This window comes from Sapajus apella, unplaced genomic scaffold (assembly GCF_009761245.1).
Source record: "Sapajus apella isolate SASKATOON/1434 unplaced genomic scaffold, GSC_monkey_1.0 scaffold106, whole genome shotgun sequence".
NCBI lineage: Eukaryota > Metazoa > Chordata > Mammalia > Primates > Cebidae > Sapajus > Sapajus apella.
Genome location: NW_022437046.1, coordinates 5,267,648 through 5,285,270, shown reverse-complemented (window position 1 = coordinate 5,285,270; position 17,623 = coordinate 5,267,648). Strand labels below are relative to the sequence as shown.

At 37.4% G+C, this 17,623-nt stretch overlaps 1 protein-coding gene across 11 annotated transcripts in view; it reads right to left on the bottom strand.

Moving 5' to 3' along the window:
* The window catches only part of EMSY (EMSY transcriptional repressor, BRCA2 interacting), a 106,922-nt gene that overhangs the window by 42,492 nt on the left and 46,807 nt on the right, over positions 1-17,623 (bottom strand). For all 11 annotated transcript variants that reach the window (XM_032259121.1, XM_032259123.1, XM_032259127.1 and 8 more), the window contains one exon: positions 14,906-15,160. In XM_032259121.1, coding sequence (XP_032115012.1) covers positions 14,906-15,160 — 255 coding nt within the window. The remainder of the gene's footprint in view (positions 1-14,905; positions 15,161-17,623) is intronic.

Below are 17,623 nucleotides of genomic sequence, written 5' to 3'. Positions count from 1 at the left end.
AATTACAGTAATTATTATAATTATTATTTTTTTTTTGAGACAGGGTCTCACTTCGTCTCCCAGGCTGGAGTGCAGTGACGCAATCTCAGCTCACTGCAACCTCCACCTCCTGGGTTCAAGTGATTTTCCTGCCTCAGCCTTCTGAGTAGCTGGGATTACAGGCACCTGCCACCATGCCCAGCTAATGTTTTTGCATATTTAGTAGAGACAGGATTTCACCATGTTGGCCAGGCTGGTTTTGAACACCTGACCTCAAATGATCCACTAGCCTTGGCCTCCCAAACTGCTGGGATTATAGATGTGAGCCACCACACCCAGCTAGAATTACAGTAATTCTTAAAGCACATATGAAAAGAAGCTTCTAAAGAAATAACTACACAGAGAAAAAAATTAAGATAATCATAAAATGACTTTGCTCAATTATATGCAAACAAGTTTAAAATGGATCAAATAAATAATTTTCTAGGAAATTGTCATTTATCAATATTGACCCCAGAAAAGAAAAATAATGTAAATAGACAAATTTCCACAGAAAAAAAAATTCAGAGCTGTAACGCTTTGTCAAAAAGTAGCAGGCCCAGATAGTTGCATTGGAGAATTCTACAGTCCTTTAAAAAGAATGTTAATTCCTATGTACTAAAACCATTCCGAATATTGGTATCTGGCATGGTGGCATGAGCTCTGCTGTCCCTCTAATCCAGGGAAATTGGTAAAAAGTATAAAACATCTACCACTGAAAGGCTCTGGAAATGGTGCCAAGGGCAAACATTAAATGAAAAAACATCTATTCAAGAAAACCTACAAAAATTCATTGAGAAAGGCAAGATCTGTGGTATTTAAACCAATACCACTTCCTCCTTCCCCACTACTACCAGCTCAGCAAGGGGAACATTCCATTCCAGATGGCTTCAGCGAAGAACTCAGGGTTCTTTCTCCACTAGCTCTCCGTTGAAGGATTTTCTTCTCAGAAGAAATGGGACTTCAGATTATCTCATCCTGCCCTCAGCTACCCATTGCTAAGGCTAAGTTCTGGGCAAGCACAGTATGGATGTCAGAGCTCTCTTATTCTGCCCAGCCCCCCATTTATGGACAAGGCTCTACTTCGGGCACAGTACCACTGAGAATACTGAAGTACTGATAGTCCTTGCCCTGGCTGGTCAGGCAGTGACTCCACCATCAAGAGAGCCAAGCTGTGAGGACCTCAGGCTGCTGCCCAACCCCTCACCCCTACTCAGTGAGCACTCAGTGCCTAAAGCAGGGGTGTCACTCAGAGAAGTCTGCCATTTACCCCACCCCATATTCCAGAGTCCTGGCTCAGCGAGTTTGCCAAAGGATAGAAGTAATTCATAAAACAGATAGCTCCTAATCTCTTCCCAAAGAACTAACTCCTTTTATACCACAGCATGGAGAAGTTCAAGACTAAGGGCATTCCTAAGAACAATGAAGAAAGTGGTAAAAGGCAACCAGAAGGAGATTCATGGATATAATGAACATATAGTCTATACTGCAGACAGTTTACAGGGAAGAAGCAGAGAATATAAAAGCTGGGAAGAGCCTTTGTGAGGTTAGAAGAAATATCAAAAATGAATCCCAGAAACTATTCCTTCAAAGGAGCCAAAATTTGGATTAGATTACAGAGCAATGTATGCTCCAAGGCTTTCCTGAAAACAACAGAGCAATCGGCCAGCAGTTAATAGAGTTTAACAGCTGGGTGTGGTCAAGGAAAGAGCAAAAGAATACCACTGTCATCCCAAAGTGACTATAAGTATACACAGAGCTGTGCCTCCCTGGGGAGTAATATCAGATGCTTAGCTGAAGGAGCACAGGCTGGAGAGGGAATAAAAAGACTTCACTAAAATAACTGATCCCATCACTAAACAAGTAACTATACAAATAAAAATAACAAATCCTTGGTGAGGGGAGACCAGTACCCAAGTACTACATGGTCATCCCTCAGTATCCGTGAAAGATTGGTTCCAGGACCCTGTTGATACTCAAATCCGTGGATGCTCCATTTCTTTATAAAAAAAAAAAAAAGGTGTGGCCGGGCGCGGTGGCTCAAGCCTGTAATCCCAGCACTTTGGGAGGCCGAGGCGGGTGGATCACGAGGTCAAGAGATCAAGACCATCCTGGTCAACAAGGTGAAACCCCGTCTCTACTAAAAGTACCAAAAATTAGCTGGGCATGGTGGCGCGTGCCTGTAATCCCAGCTACTCAGGAGGCTGAGGCAGGAGAATTGCCTGAACCCAGGAGGCGGAGGTTGTGGTGAGCCGAGATCGCGCCATTGCACTCCAGCCTGGGTAACAAGAGCGAAACTCCGTCTCAAAAAAATAACATTAAAAAAAAAAAAAAAAAAGGTATAGTATTTGTGAAACTTATGCACACGCTCCTGCATACTATAAATCATCTCTAGATTACTTATGACACCTAATACAATGTAAATGCTATGTAGCTGTTATACTATATTGTTTCTGTATTTGCATTATTTTTTACTATCGTATCATTTTTTGTGTCTTTTTCCTAAATATTTTTGATCCATGGTTGCTTGAATCTGAAGAGGTAGAACTTATGGATACAGAATTATCTAAAATGTCCAATTTCTAACAAAGACATAAGGAGACATATAAAGGAACAGGAAAATATTACCCATACATTAGAAAAAAAACAAACAACAGAGTCTGTAAGAACAACCAGATGTCAGACTTAACTGAAAAAGACTTTAAAGTAGCCATTACAAATATGTTCACAGAACTAGAGAAAAATATGATTATAGGAGTAAAGGAGGCCATGAGGACAATAGTACATCAAATAAAGATTAATAAAGAGGTATAAATTATTTTTTTAAAAGAACCAAATAGAAAATCTGGAGGTTAAAAGTAAAACCACTGAACTAAAAAATTCACTAGAGGGGGTTCACATGTAGATCTGAACTGGCAGAAGAAAGAATTAGCAAACGGCCGGGCGCGGTGGCTCAAGCCTGTAATCCCAGCACTTTGGGAGGCCGAGGCGGGTGGATCACGAGGTCAAGAGATCGAGACCATCCTGGTCAACATGGTGAAACCCCGTCTCTACTAAAAATACAAAAAATTAGCTGGGCATGGTGGTGTGTGCCTGTAATCCCAGCTACTCAGGAGGCTGAGGCAGGAGAATTGCCTGAACCCAGGAGGCGGAGGTTGCGGTGAGCCGAGATCGCGCCATTGCACTCCAGCCTGGGTAACAAGAGCGAAACTCCATCTCAAAAAAAAAAAAAAAAAAAAAAAAGAATTAGCAAACCTGAAAAAAGATCAATAGAGGTATGTGAGCTAAGAATAAAGAGAAAAAAAGAGTGAAGAAAAATGAACAGAGCTTCAGAGAAATGTGGGACAACATTAAGCACACCAACATACATATAATGGACATACCAGTGGTAGGGAGAGAGAAAAGAAAAGAAATATTCAAAGACATTATGGCTGAAAACTTTCCAAATTTACTGAAAAGCAGTAACATATATGTTTAAGAAGCTGAACAAATTATAAATAAGATAAACACAAAGATCATAAACAGACACATCTCAGTAAAAATGCTGAAAAATCAAAGACAAAAAGAAAATCTTGAACATAGCAAGAGAAAAACAACACAACACTTACAGGGGAACTGCAAAAAAGTTAAGTAAGAGCTGACTTCCCAGTGGAAACAATGAAGCCAGCAGGCAGTTGGATAACACATTTGAAGTCCTCAAGGAAAAAAAAACACCAACCAAGAATCCTATATCCAGCAAAGCTAGCTTTCAAAAATGAAGGCAAACTAAAGACTTTACCAAATAAACAAAATCTGCAATATGTTGCTAGCAGACCCACCTTACAAGAGACACTAAAAGAATTTCTATGAATAGAAAGAATAAGGAAAAAGTGATGTCTGCTCTTGACACCTGTGTTCAATATTATACCAGAGATTCAAGTCAGAGAAATAGGGGGAAAAAAAAGCAACCAGATTGAAACAGAAGAAATTCTATCTCTATTTGCAGATGGCATGACCCTTTATATTAAAAACAAACAAACAAACAAAGGAATCCACTAACAGAAATTAGAACCAAAAAATGAGACATGAGTTCACCAAGGTTGCAGGATAAAAGTCAACACCAAAAAAAATCTATAAATTAGCAATACACAAGCTAAAAAGTGAAATTAACAATTCCATTTATAATAGCAGCAAAAGAACAAAATATTTAGGAATAAAATTAACAAAAGAAATACAAAATGTACACTCTGAAACCTACAAAATATTGAAAGAAATTAAAGATCTAAATAAATAAGAAAGCATACCACGCTCACAGATTTAACATGGTTAAGATGACAATGCTCCTCAAATTAATCCACAGATTCAATGAGGAATAAGGAAGAAGAAAGAAGAAAGAAGAAGAAGAAGAAAGAAATAAGAAAGAAGAAAGAAGAAGGAGAAGAAGAAAGAAGAAAGAAGTAGAAGAACGAAAAGAAGAAGAAGAAGACGATGATGACGATGACAAAAGGACACACACACTTCCTGATTTCAAAACTTACTACAAACCAATGGTAATCAAAACAGTATGGTACTGGCATAAGACATATATATTAATAGAATAGATTTGAAAGTCCAGAAATAAAACCATAGAACTATGATCAACTGCATTTTGACAAAGGTGCCAAGATCATTCAATGCGGGGGGAAAAAATAGTCTTTTTAATAAATTCACTTGGGACAAATTAATAGATACGTGCAAAGGAATTAAGTGAGACACTTACATCATACTATACACAAAATTAACTCAAATAGATCAAACATTTACACTTAGAGGTAAAACTAAAATGTTGGGTAAATCTTTAAAATACTGGATTTGGCAAAGGATTCTTGGATATAACAATAAAAGCATGAGCAACAGAAAGTAGAAAATTTAGATATCAAAAACTGCTGTATTAAATTAAATTTAATTAATTAATTAATTTGAGACCAAGTCTCATTCTGTAGCCCAGGCTAGAGTGCCGTGGTGCAATCTTGGCTCACTGCAACTTTTGCCTACTGGGTTTAAGAGATTCTCCTGCCTCAGCCTCCCTAATAGCTGGGATTACAGGTGCATGCCATCACTTCTGGCTAACTTTTTTCTTTTTTTTTTTTTTTTTTTTTTTAAAGTAGAGACCGGTTTTTGCCATGTTAGCCAGGCTGGTCTCAAACTCCTGACCTCAAGTGATCCGTGCACCTTGGCCTCCCAAAATGCTGGGATTACAGGCATGCACCACCGCGTCCAGCTAACTGGTGTGTTTTAAAAGGTACCATCAAGAAAGTAAAAAGACAATTCAGAAATGGGAAATAATACTTGCAAATTACATATCTGATAAGAGTTTAATATCATATATATATATGATATATATCATATATATGATATATATCATATATATCATATATATTATATATATGATATATATATATATACACTCATATACATATCCTTATAACTCAATGACATATAACCCGATTTTAAAATGGGTAAAGGATGTGAATAGCCATTTCTTCAGGGAAAATATATATAAGATCCAATAAGCACATGAAAACATGCTAAACATCATTAGTTATCAAGTAAGTACACATCAAAACCACAGCGAAATATACCTTTACTCAAAGCAGACTGTCTAGAATCAATGTAAGAGAATAACAAGTGTTGACATGAATGTAGTGAAACTGAAACCCTCATACTCTGCTGGTGGGAATATAAAACGGTACAGTTGCTTTGGAAAACACATCAGTTTATCAAACAATCAAACACAGAATTAACATATGAGCCAGAGGTTCCACTCCTACGTATTCACAAGAGAAGTGGTATTTGGTATTCACAAGAGAAGTGAATACCAAAAAACTTGCATACAAATGTTTTCAGCAGCATTATTCATAACAGCCAATAGGTGAAACAATCCAAATGCTTATCAATGGACAGATAAACAAAATGTGAATTTTATTTGGCCATAAAAAGGAATGAAGTACTAATACATGCTGCAAGACGGATGAACCTTAAAAATATTACATTAAGTTAAAGAAGCCAGTTACAAAAGACTTTGATATGATTCCTTTCATATCAAAGTCCAAAGTACAGAAATCTACAGACAGAAAACAATTAGTGGTTACTTGGGGCCAGGGATAGGAAACTGAAAGAATGGGTGCAAGGAGTAGGAGACAATATTATGGGGTTTCCTTTTGAAGCGAAGTGTTCTAAAATCAGCTGTTATAATGGCTGAACATATCTGTGAATATATTAAATAACACTAAACTGTACACTTTAAATGTGTTCATTGAGTGCTTAGTCAATTATATCTCAATAAAGCTCTTTAAGAAAAAATATTCCAGGCTGATCACAGTGGCTCACATCTATAATCCCAACAGTTTGATAGGTCAAGGCAGGAGAATCACCTGGGGCCAGGTGTTCACGACCAGTCTGGGCAATGTGGTGAGACCCCAACTCTACAAAAAAAATTTTTTTAATTAGCTAGGTACAGTGGCACATGCTTGTAGTCTCAGCTGAGGCTAAGGTGGCAGAATTGCCTGATGCACTTAAGCCTGGGCAATAGAACGAGAACTTGTTTCTAAAGAAATAAATAAAATTTAAATATAAAAAAATTCCGGAGCATTTAAAAAAACTTTCAAAATTATTTACTGGAAATACACGTGATGCTCAAAGAAACACCTGACAAACACTGCACACAAAAAAGAAAACTACAGACCCAAATCATATTCGGTTATCAATATATTATATTGTCTAACCTCATACCAGGATAAATTACAAAATACTTAAATACAAAAATTATAAACTGTGATGGAAAATCTGGAAGCATTAAAGACCACACTGTACAAACAGTGTTTTGCACATAAGTCCCCATAAAGTCAAAAGACAAACAAATAAACTGAAAAAAAAATCTACAAATTATGAAATGCATAGAATGCCAATTATTCTGACAGTGTAAGAATTCCCAGAAATTGATCCAATAGGAAAGTGGACAATGGATACAGATAGCACACAAAAAATGAATTACAAAGGTCACTAAAACATAGTTTCCCAAACTCACTCTCAATAAAAGAAATAAAAAATAGAAAAATACTGAGATAACATCCCCTCAACCCCAACACATTCACATAAATCCAACTGTTTGAAAATATACTGGTGGGAAGGGGGCACTGTGAGGAAATTGGGACACATGTACATTAAAAGTAGGAAAATAAATTGAAAATCCCTGTAAGATGAAAACTTGGCAATATCTATCAAAACTGACATAACGATCATACTTCTGGAAATTAATCCTACAGATACACTTACACACACAAAATGACCCTATATAGGCTTGTTCACTGCAGTTTTGCTTGAATTAAAAAAAAAAAAAGAGAGACTAGAAACAACCTTACAAGGGATTCGTTACATAAATTACGATTCAGGCATACTTTGGAGAGACTACAGGTTCAGTTCCAGACCAATGCAATAAAGCAAGTATCACAATAGAGGAAGTCACAAGAAATTTTTGGTTTCCCAGTGTGTACATTAGTTATGTTTACACTACACGGTAGTCTATTAAGTATGCAATTGTATTATGTCTAAAAAATGTACATACCTTAATTTAAAATACTTTATTGCTAAAAAATGCTAATGATCATCTGAGCCTTCAGAGAGGCATAATTTTTTTGCTGGTGGAGGGTCTTATCTTGATGCTGATGGCTGTTGACTGATCAGGGTAGTGGTTGCTGAAGGCTAGGATGGTTGCAGCATTTTCTTAAAGTAAGACAACAATGATGTTGGCTGCATGGATTGATTTTTTTCCTTCTGTGAAAGATTTCTTTGAAGCATGAAATGCTGTTTTACAACATTTTACCCATAGTAAAACTTCTTTCAAAATGGAAGGCAATCCTTTCAAACTTGCTGTTGCTTTATCAACTATGTTTACGTAATGCTCTAAATCCTTTGTCATTTCAACAACATCCACAGGACAGGACATTATTATTTCATAGGAGAAGATTCCATCTCAAGAAACCACTTTCATTGTTCATCCATAAGAATCAACTCCTTATCTAGTCAAGTTTTATCATAAGATAGTTATTTCTTCCACTAAAGACCTGAACCACTCAAAGTCATCCACAGAAGCTGGAATCCACTTCTTCTAAGCTCTTATTAATGTTGATATTTTGACCTCCTCCCATGAATCAAAAATATTCTGAATGCATCTAGAACAGTGAATCCTTTCCAGAAGGCTGACTTTGCCCAAATCCATTAGAGGAATCATTATGGCAGCTATAGCCTTACAAAATGCGTTTTTTTGTGTGTGGTTTTTTGTTTTTGTTTTTGACGAAGTCTGTCAGCCAGGCTGGAATGGCAGTGGCACAATCATAGTTCACTGCAGCCTCAACCTCCTGGCTCAAGCAATCCTCCCACCACAGCACACCTGGCTAATTAAAAAAAAAAATTGTAGAGACAGGGTCTTACCATGTTGCCCAGGCTGGTCTTAAACTCCTGGGCTCAAACAATCCACCTGTCTAAGCCTCCCAAAGTGCTGGGATTACAGGCATGAGCCACCTAAATTTATTTCTTAATAAGACCTAAAAGTTTAAATGATTTCTTGTTTCATGGGCTGCACAATGGATATTATGTTAGCAGGCATGAAAACAATATTAATCTTGCACATCTCCATCAGAGCTCTTGGGTGACTAGGTGCACTGTCAGTGGGTTGTAATATTTTGAAAGGAATCTTTTTTTTTTTTTCTGAGCAGTGGGTCTCAACAGTGGGCTTAAAACATTCAGTAAACCATGTTGTAAACAGATGTGGTATCATCCAGTCTTGGTCCTTTTTAAGGACCCTAGCATTTTGAGAATGGTAAAGGAACATCAGCTTCAACTTCAAGTCAGCACCTGCATTAGTCCCTAACAAGAGAGTCAACCTGTCTTTGAAGCTTTGAAGACAGGCATTGGCTTCCTTATCTATGAAAGTCCTACATGGCCTCTTCTTCCAATAAAAGGCTATTTTGTCTATATTGAAAATCTGTTGTTTAGCGTAGCCATCTTCATCAACAATCTTAGCTAGATCTACTGGATAACTTCCTGCAGTTTCTCCAACAGCACTTGCTGTTTCGTTTCGCACTTTCACATTCTGCAAACGGCTTCTTTCCTTAAACCTTGTTAACCAACCTCTGCTAGCAGCTTCCTCACTCTCCTGGCCTTCATAGAAATTAGAGAGTTAGGGTCTTGCTATGGATTGGACTTTAGATTAAGGGAATGTTGTGGCTGGTCTGATCTTCTATTCAAACCACTAAAACTTGCAATAAGGCTATTTTGCTTTCTTATCATTCACATATTCACTGGAGTAGCATTTTTAATTTCAAGAACTTTTCCTTTGCTAACTGTTCAGTGCAGGAAGCCTAGCTTTCAGCCTGTCTTGGCTTTCAACATGCCTTCTTCACTAAGCTTAATCATTTCTAGCTTTTGACTTAAAGTGAGTGACATGAGACTCTTCCTTTCACATGAACACTTACAGGCCATTTTAAGTTTATTAACTGGCCTAATTTCAATATCGTTCCAATTTTGGAAACAAGCAGGCCCAAGGAGAGGGAGACAGATGGGAGAATGTCCAGTTGGTGAAGCAGCCAGAGCACACGCAACATTTATTTATTAAGTACATCATCTTACATGAGCATAGTTTGTCGTGGCCCAAAACAATTATAATAGTAACATCCAAGATCACTGATTATGGCTTAAAGTAACAGATATAACAATAATAAAAAACTTTGAGTTATCATGAGAATTATCAAAATGTGACACAGAGACACAATGTGAGCACAACACTGTTGGAAAAATGGTGCCTACAGACTTACTTGACATGGGGTTGCCACAAACCTTCAGTTTGCAAAATATACAAGGCTGGGCACAGTGGCTCATGCCTATAATCCTGGGAGGCCAAAGCGGGCAGATCACCTGAAATCAGCAGTTTGAGACCAGCCCAGCCAACATGATGAAACCCCGTCTCTACTAAAAATACAAAAATTAGTTGGGCGTGGTGGCAGGTGCCTGTTAATCCCAGCTACTTGGGAGGCTGAGGCAGGGAGAATTGCTTGAACCCAGAAGGCAGAGGTTGCAGTGAACCAAGATCGCACCACTGCACTCCAGCCTGGGTAACAAAGCAAGACTCCATCTCAAAAAAACAAAAAACAAAACAAACAAACAAAAAAACACAGTACTGGGAAGCACAATAAGGCAAAGTTCAATAAAACAAGGTATATCTGTATCACTGTAGAATGCAGAAGCAATTTAATTTTATGTATTGACTATATTAAAAAAATCTCTAAGATATATTGTTAAAGGTGGCGGGGGGAGTAAGGTGCATGTGTTATGTTTTAAGTGTGTAAAGGAGTGGGGGTATTAGAATCCATATTTAAATTTTCTTGTATATGTAGAGACTAAAAATATATAAGAAACTAAGTTTTTCTTAATGGCAAGGGAGGACTAGATAGAGGTCAAGTTATTCACTTTAACTTTTTATACTGTTCAGTTTTTAATGAATGCCTTCTCTATTCAAAAAAATAAAATATAGACCAGGTGAAGTGGCTCATGTCTATAATCTCAGTGCTTTGGCATGCTGAGATGGGAGAACTGCTTTAGCTGGGGAGTTCATGCCACTGCACTTCAGCCTGGGTGACGGAGCAAGACCCTGTCTGTAATAAAATAATAAATTGGCCGGGTGTGGTGGCTCATGCCTGTAATCCTAGCTCTTTGAGAGGCCAAGGCAGAAGGACTGCCTGAAGCCAGGGTTCAGATCAGCCTGGACTATAAGGCAAGACCCTATCTCTACAAAAATAGTAAAATTAGCTGAGTGTGGTGGCATACACTTGTAGTCCCAACTGCTCTGGTGGTTGGGGCAAGAGACTTGCTCGAGCCTAGGAGTTCAAGACTGCAGTTGGCCATGATCACATCATTGCACTCTAGTCTGGGTGACAGAGCGAGACCTTGTCTAAAATTAATTAATATAGTATAATGTAACAATTGATTCACAAAAATGTCACCAATACGGACCTTAGAAACTGGAACATTGCAGAAATAGGAAGTGTTATATGTTAACCATAAAATTATTTCAAATATAGAGTAATATGCTGTGAAAAGGTTAAATATGATAGGTAACGAAAGTATATGTTTTTTGTTGTTTTGGGTTTGTTTCCTTTTTTTTTTTTGAGCAGGCTCTTACTCTGTTGCCCAGGCTGGAGTACAGTGGCACCATCATAGACCACCACAACCTCACACTTCTGGCCTCAAGCAATACTCCTGCTCAGCCTCCCAAGCAGCTAGGACTACAGGTGTATGCCACCATGCTTGGCTAATTTTTAAATTTTTTTGTAGAGTTAAAAAAATGGTCTCTACAAAAGGGTAGAGGTCTTGTTATATTGCCCAAGCTGGTATCAAACTCCTGGCCTCACATGGCCAACATATGTATATTGTAATACCATGAGCAAATGCTAAGAAAACTGAACAAAACGCTATGCTTTAAAATAATATATGTATATAAGTCAAAATGAAACCCCAAGAATTCTTCAAGTAAACCACAAATAGGCAAAAAAACAAAACAAAACGAAACAAAAAAACAGAAAGAAACAGAAAAACAAGAAGTGAAAGAAACAAATAATAAAATGGCAAATGTAACCCCTACCATATCAACAATTACCTTAAATGCAAATGATCTAAATATATCATTTAAAAGTTAAAGATTAGTGGTTTACGCCTGTAATCCCAGCACTCTGGGAGGCTGAGGTGGGCGGATCACTTGAGATCAGGCATTCAAGATCAGCCCGGCCAACATGGTGAAACCCTGTCTCTACTAAAAATATAAAAGTTACCTGGGTGTGGTGGCATATGCCTGTAATCCTACCTACTTGGAAGACAGAGGCAGGAGAATTGCTGAAACCTGGGGGGTGGAGGTTGCAGGAAGCCCAGATGGCAACACCGCACTCCAGCCTGGGTGACAAAGCGAGACTCCATCTCAAAAAAAAAAAAAAAGTTATTGACAAAGTTGATATAAAAATATAAAACTACACTGTATGCTGTCTACAAGAAACTCACTTCAAATATAACAATGTAAGTAGGTTGAAAATAACAGAATGGGAAAAAGATATACTATGTGAACGTGAATAAAAAGAAAGCAGGAGTGGCTAAATTAATTACAGATAGAGTATACTTTACAAGGTAATAGAACTCACCCCCTTCCAGTCAATATAGTTCTCTATTACATGCACTAAATATCCTAACACAGGCTAGTTACCATCATTTAGTTTATGTGGCAGACTTTAAAAATTAAGTTGGAATTAAATTTTAAGAATGAAAATTTTTAAAAATCAACCTTTATATTAAAAAAATAGAGAATTAATTGGACTAAAAAGGGAAATCAACCTTTATATCTTTTTTAAAAAATAAGAGAATTGGAGAAGAAAAGGGACACTACATAATGAGACAGGATTAACATACCAGGATGACATAATGTTTCTAAATATTTATGCATCAAACAATAGATACATCGAAATACAATATATGTAGCAAAAACTGAGAGAACTGTTTTTGCAGTACTAGAATCCAAAAATTAGTTGGGGACGTTTAATACTCCACTCTCATCAACTGATAGAACTACTATGTAGAAAATTCAGCATAGATATAGGAGAACTGAACAACATAATCAACCAACAGAATCTAATATTTCACCCAACATCAGCAGCATAGATATTTTTCAAGCACCATGGACCACCCACCAAAGTAGAACATATCATGGGTAAAAAAAAAAAAAAAAAAACAACTCAATAAACATAAAAGAATTGAAATGATACAGAGTGTGTTCTCAGACCATAATGAAATCAAACTAGAAATCAATAGCCAAAAAAAAAAAAAAAAAAAAAAACCCCAGAAAAATCACCATTAGAAATTAAGCAACACAATTCTAAATAATCCATGGGTCAAAGAGGTCTGAAGAAAAACTTAGAAACACAAAATGCTGAATAAAAATAAAAACAGAATATATTAAAATATGTGGAATGGAGCTAACACAGTGTTGAGAGAAATTTATGGCAAATGTCTTCACCTAGATGGAATTAAATGCTAAGTAATTAGAAAAGAAAGTATGTCTTAAATCAATAATCTAAGTTCCCACCTTAAGAAATTAGAAGAGCAAAATAAACCCAAAGAAAGTAGGACAGAAATAATACAGATAATGAAATTAAAAACAGAAAAGCAAAGGGAAAATCAATGAAACAAAGATCTAGTTCTCAAGAAATTCCATAAATTTTTAAATTCAATAATTAGCAAGTCTGACAAAGAAAAAGAGAAGATACAAACCACCAACATCAGAAATGAAACAGGACATTAATATAGATCCTGTAGCCATTAAAAGGATAATAAGAAACTACTACAAACAAGTTTGCACTCATAAATTTGACAACTTAGAAGAAATGGATCAATTCCTCAAAACCAGAAACTACCAAAATCACGATGAAACAGAAAATCTGAAAAGTCCTATAACTAATAAAGAAATGGAGTTCATCAATTAAAAGCTTCCAAACACAGAAATCTCCAGGCCCAGGTGGCTTCATTAGGTAATTCTTCTGAACATTTAAAGAATTAACATCAATCTTACACAGTCTTTTCCAAAAATAGAAAAGAAATAAACACTTCCAAACTCATTTTATGAGGTCAGTATTACCCTGACCAAAATCAAAGGCAAGTATAAAATAAGAATACTACACAGTAAAATGTCTCATGAATACGAAGACAAATCGAATCTAGCAATGTATTTTAAAAAGTATATATCATGACCAAGTGGGATTTATTTCAAATAAGCAAGGCTGGTTTAGCAGAAAATCAATCAATATAATCCAGCATATCAACAGACTAAACAAGAAAAAACTTATATCAATTGAACAGAAAAAGCACTTGATAAAATCCACTTATTCATAAAAACTTCCCAAAAACTAGTAGCAGAAGTGTATTCCATCAACCTGATGAAGAGCATTTACAAAAAACCTACATCTGGCATCATACTTAATGATGGAAGACTGAATGTTTTTTTTTGAAGATCAGTAACAGAGCAAGGATGTCCACTTTCCTCATTCTTTTTTTTTTTTTTTTTTGATAGAGTCTCACTCTGTCACCAGGCTGGAGTGCAGTCGTGCAATCTCACTGTAACCTCTGCCACCTGGGTTCAAGCAATTCTCCTGCCTCAGCCTCCCAAGTAGCTGGCACTACAGGTACACAGCACCATGCCCGGCTAATTTTTTATAATTTAGTAGAGACAGGGTTTCACCATGTTGGCCAGGATGATCTCAATCTCCTGACCTTGTGATCCATCCGCCTCAGCCTCCCACAGTCCTAGGATTACAGGCATGAGCCACTGCGCCTGGTCCCCTCACTCTTATTCATTCAGTATAGTATTGAGAGTTCTAGTCAATAAAATATGAAAATTCTAGTCAATAAAATAAAACAAGAAAAAGAAATAAACAGCATACTGATCGGAAAGGAAGAAATAAAACTGTCCCTATTTACAGATGACATAGTTGTGTACACAGAAAATCCCAAGGAATCTATGTAAATATTCTGAGAACTAGGTGCGTTCAGCAAAGTCAAAGGATACAAGATCAACAAGTATTTTTATATACTAACAAAAAACATGTAGAAATTGAAATTGAAACATAATCCCAATTATAATCACTCCAAGAAAATGAAATGCTTAGGTACAAATCTAACAAAACACGTACAGACTTTGTATGCTGAAAGCCATAAAACACTGATGAAAAAGTCAAAGACCCAGATAAATGAAGAGATACACCATGTTCATGAACTGGGAGACTCAAAAGACTGGTGAATAAAGAAGAGTCATCATATCTTATAAACATTTTCCAGTTACCTGACTCCTGTTTGATTTGGATGGTAGGTTTGATACCAGGTGGCAAAGGAGACTGCTGAGGCTGTTGCTGATGAGACACTGGAGAAGGCTGGGCCACTGGTTGCTGTGTCTGCTGTTGCACTTGATACAACTGCTGCTTAGGAGACTGTTGATGTTGTTTAGGAAACTGTGCAAGAATCTGAGTTGGGGCACTCACTAAGCTTTTGGGGGAAGGAAGTCTGGTTGATGCCATTTTGATTGCTGATGTAGATACACCTGTAGAAAAGGAGTAAGAGAAAGCAGAATTTGGTAGGAAAGCAAAATTAAAGTTACCACTGGTTATATTGTAGATAATAGTTTAAAGACTAGACAAATTCATAAAAGTACAATTTATTGAGCACCTAGTGTCAGATGACTGTGTGGTACCTTACATATTTGATATCTAGTCCTCAACCTCTGCAAGGGAGGCAAACATTTGTTCTTAGATTTTAAAAATGAACTCATTTTCCCTTGGGGAAGAGTGAGAATCAAAGAAACAAATTATCAGACAAGGTATTTCCAGATTTGTCTCTTAATATATTTTCTATTAGAAAATACAAGTTCTCAATGTGAATAATATAACAAAGCAAATTTATCAATTTTTGAATCCTATTTATATGTCATATATTTTTCAAATATTATTTTTCAGGTTCTACTCAACCAATTTAAACACAGTATCACATGAAATAACTCACATTCATCTTTTGAATAAAATAAAGTCATTTCCTTTTCTCTGAGGATGAAGAGGAAAAAAATTTTTTAATAAAAAAAGAAAGTCATTTCTTAAGAACTCTGAGTCATTAAACAATCACGTGAAAAGTTGTAAGTTGGCATAAGGATCCACAGCAAAAATATTCTGATGATATAAGGTTATTTTCAGTGGGATTCTAATATTAACAAAGTACACATAGGTAAGGAGTACTAGTAATTTTCACTAAAGATGTGTTTCAGATATTCTTCTCTCTCTCAGATTTTTCATCTGTAATTTTTAATTCATCAACTATCTAAAAGGATTATTATCTGTCAATAAGTTAATATTCCTAACCGAGAGACCCTGGAATATAACTCATCATATTACTTTTAGGAACTGCTGAAACAATAAAAAGAAACTAACAGCCTAATTCTCAAGTACTTAGGATGTTTTTCCACCCCTTCCTCTACCACATCCCCACCATGACAAATACGCTGTATTACAGGAAAGAATTTAAATAATATCGCATTCTTATGTAAAATGTCTCTCGAGAATGATAAAGATGAAGAAAGATAAAACTTGAGAAGTCACTATGACGCTTTAGATCTCAGTGTCCTCATTTGTTGAATTTTTCCTTGCCTTGCATCTCTAAGAGCTGTTGTGCAGATCAAGATCAATCATAGACTGAGGGACACTCTGAAAGGAGACAAGAATGCCAGGTGCAGTGGCTCACACCTGCAATCCCAGCACTTTGGGAGGCTGAGGCAGGCTTATCACCTGAAATCAGGAGTTCAAGACCAGCCTAGCCAACAGAGTGAAATCCAATCTCTACTAAAAATACAAAAATTAGCCAGATGTGGTGGCACACACCTGTAATCCCAGCTACTCAGGAGGCTGAGGCAGGAGAATCGCCTGAACCTGGAAGGTGGAGGATGCAGAGAGCCGAGATGGCCTTACTGCACTCCAACCTGGGGGACAAAAGGAAACTGTGCCCAAAAAAAAAAAAAAAAAAAAAAAAAAAGAAGAAGAGAGAGGGAGGGAGAGAGGAAGGAAGGAAGGGAAAGAAGGTAGTCAGAATCACCTGGAAGGGTTACTTCCATTACTTACATAGTTCAGTTCTCCACCTCCCTTATCCCAACTCATTCCTGTATACTAGTAACATGTGTGTTCCGTATTGCTTAGTTGTGCTGAACTAGACTATCTCTGGAGCCTCTTTCCTTGCCAACATTTTGTGACTCAATGAGTATAAAGTTATCCAAGTGAAAGATATTTTTAAACTACCTAACACATTAAACTTTATATGGTACTCATAATGTAAGGCCTTACGTTAAATGAAGATAATCCTGTATATGGGTAACTCCCTAACTAAACTGTTGTCACAGGATCTCTGGGGTATCATCATGTGGCCAGACAGAAACATCTGTGGCCGGCAGCACCTTCTGCCTGAGTATTGCTTGTGCCCACTGGGCTCATTCCGCCCACTTGGCTCGTGCTACCGGCCCAAATCCCACACCTGTCAACAGTGAGCCAGGCGCAGATGCCGGCTGCTGCAGTGGGGTGGGCAGTTCCAGGCACTGGCAGAGATGCCAGCTCCAAGCGAGGATATGGCTGGATCAGATGTACCACACGCAGATCTGCTGCAGGCATCTGCATCTGAATGAGGGGAACACAGAGGCGCCTGAAAGCTTGGAGACACCACAACCACAGAGTCCCAAAGAGGGTGTCACAGCCCTGGCTTGGGGAGCCCCTAGGTCTGGGCTCCCAGAAGGGCAGTTCTCTCCTCCTTGTCACTGGCAACATAGGGAGCAGATGAGCATGTTTCAGCCCCGTTTGTGTTACAGCTTTTTCAGTCCCGGCATTTAGCGGGTCTCCAGTTCTTGTCTCGCATCCGGGAAGAATGAAGTACTCAGACAACTGGATGGTAAGCAAGGCAGAGAGGGGCTTCACTGAGCAACAGAACAGTTCTCAGAAGATCCAAAGTGAGTAGCTCCTTTCCACAGGAAGGTCTC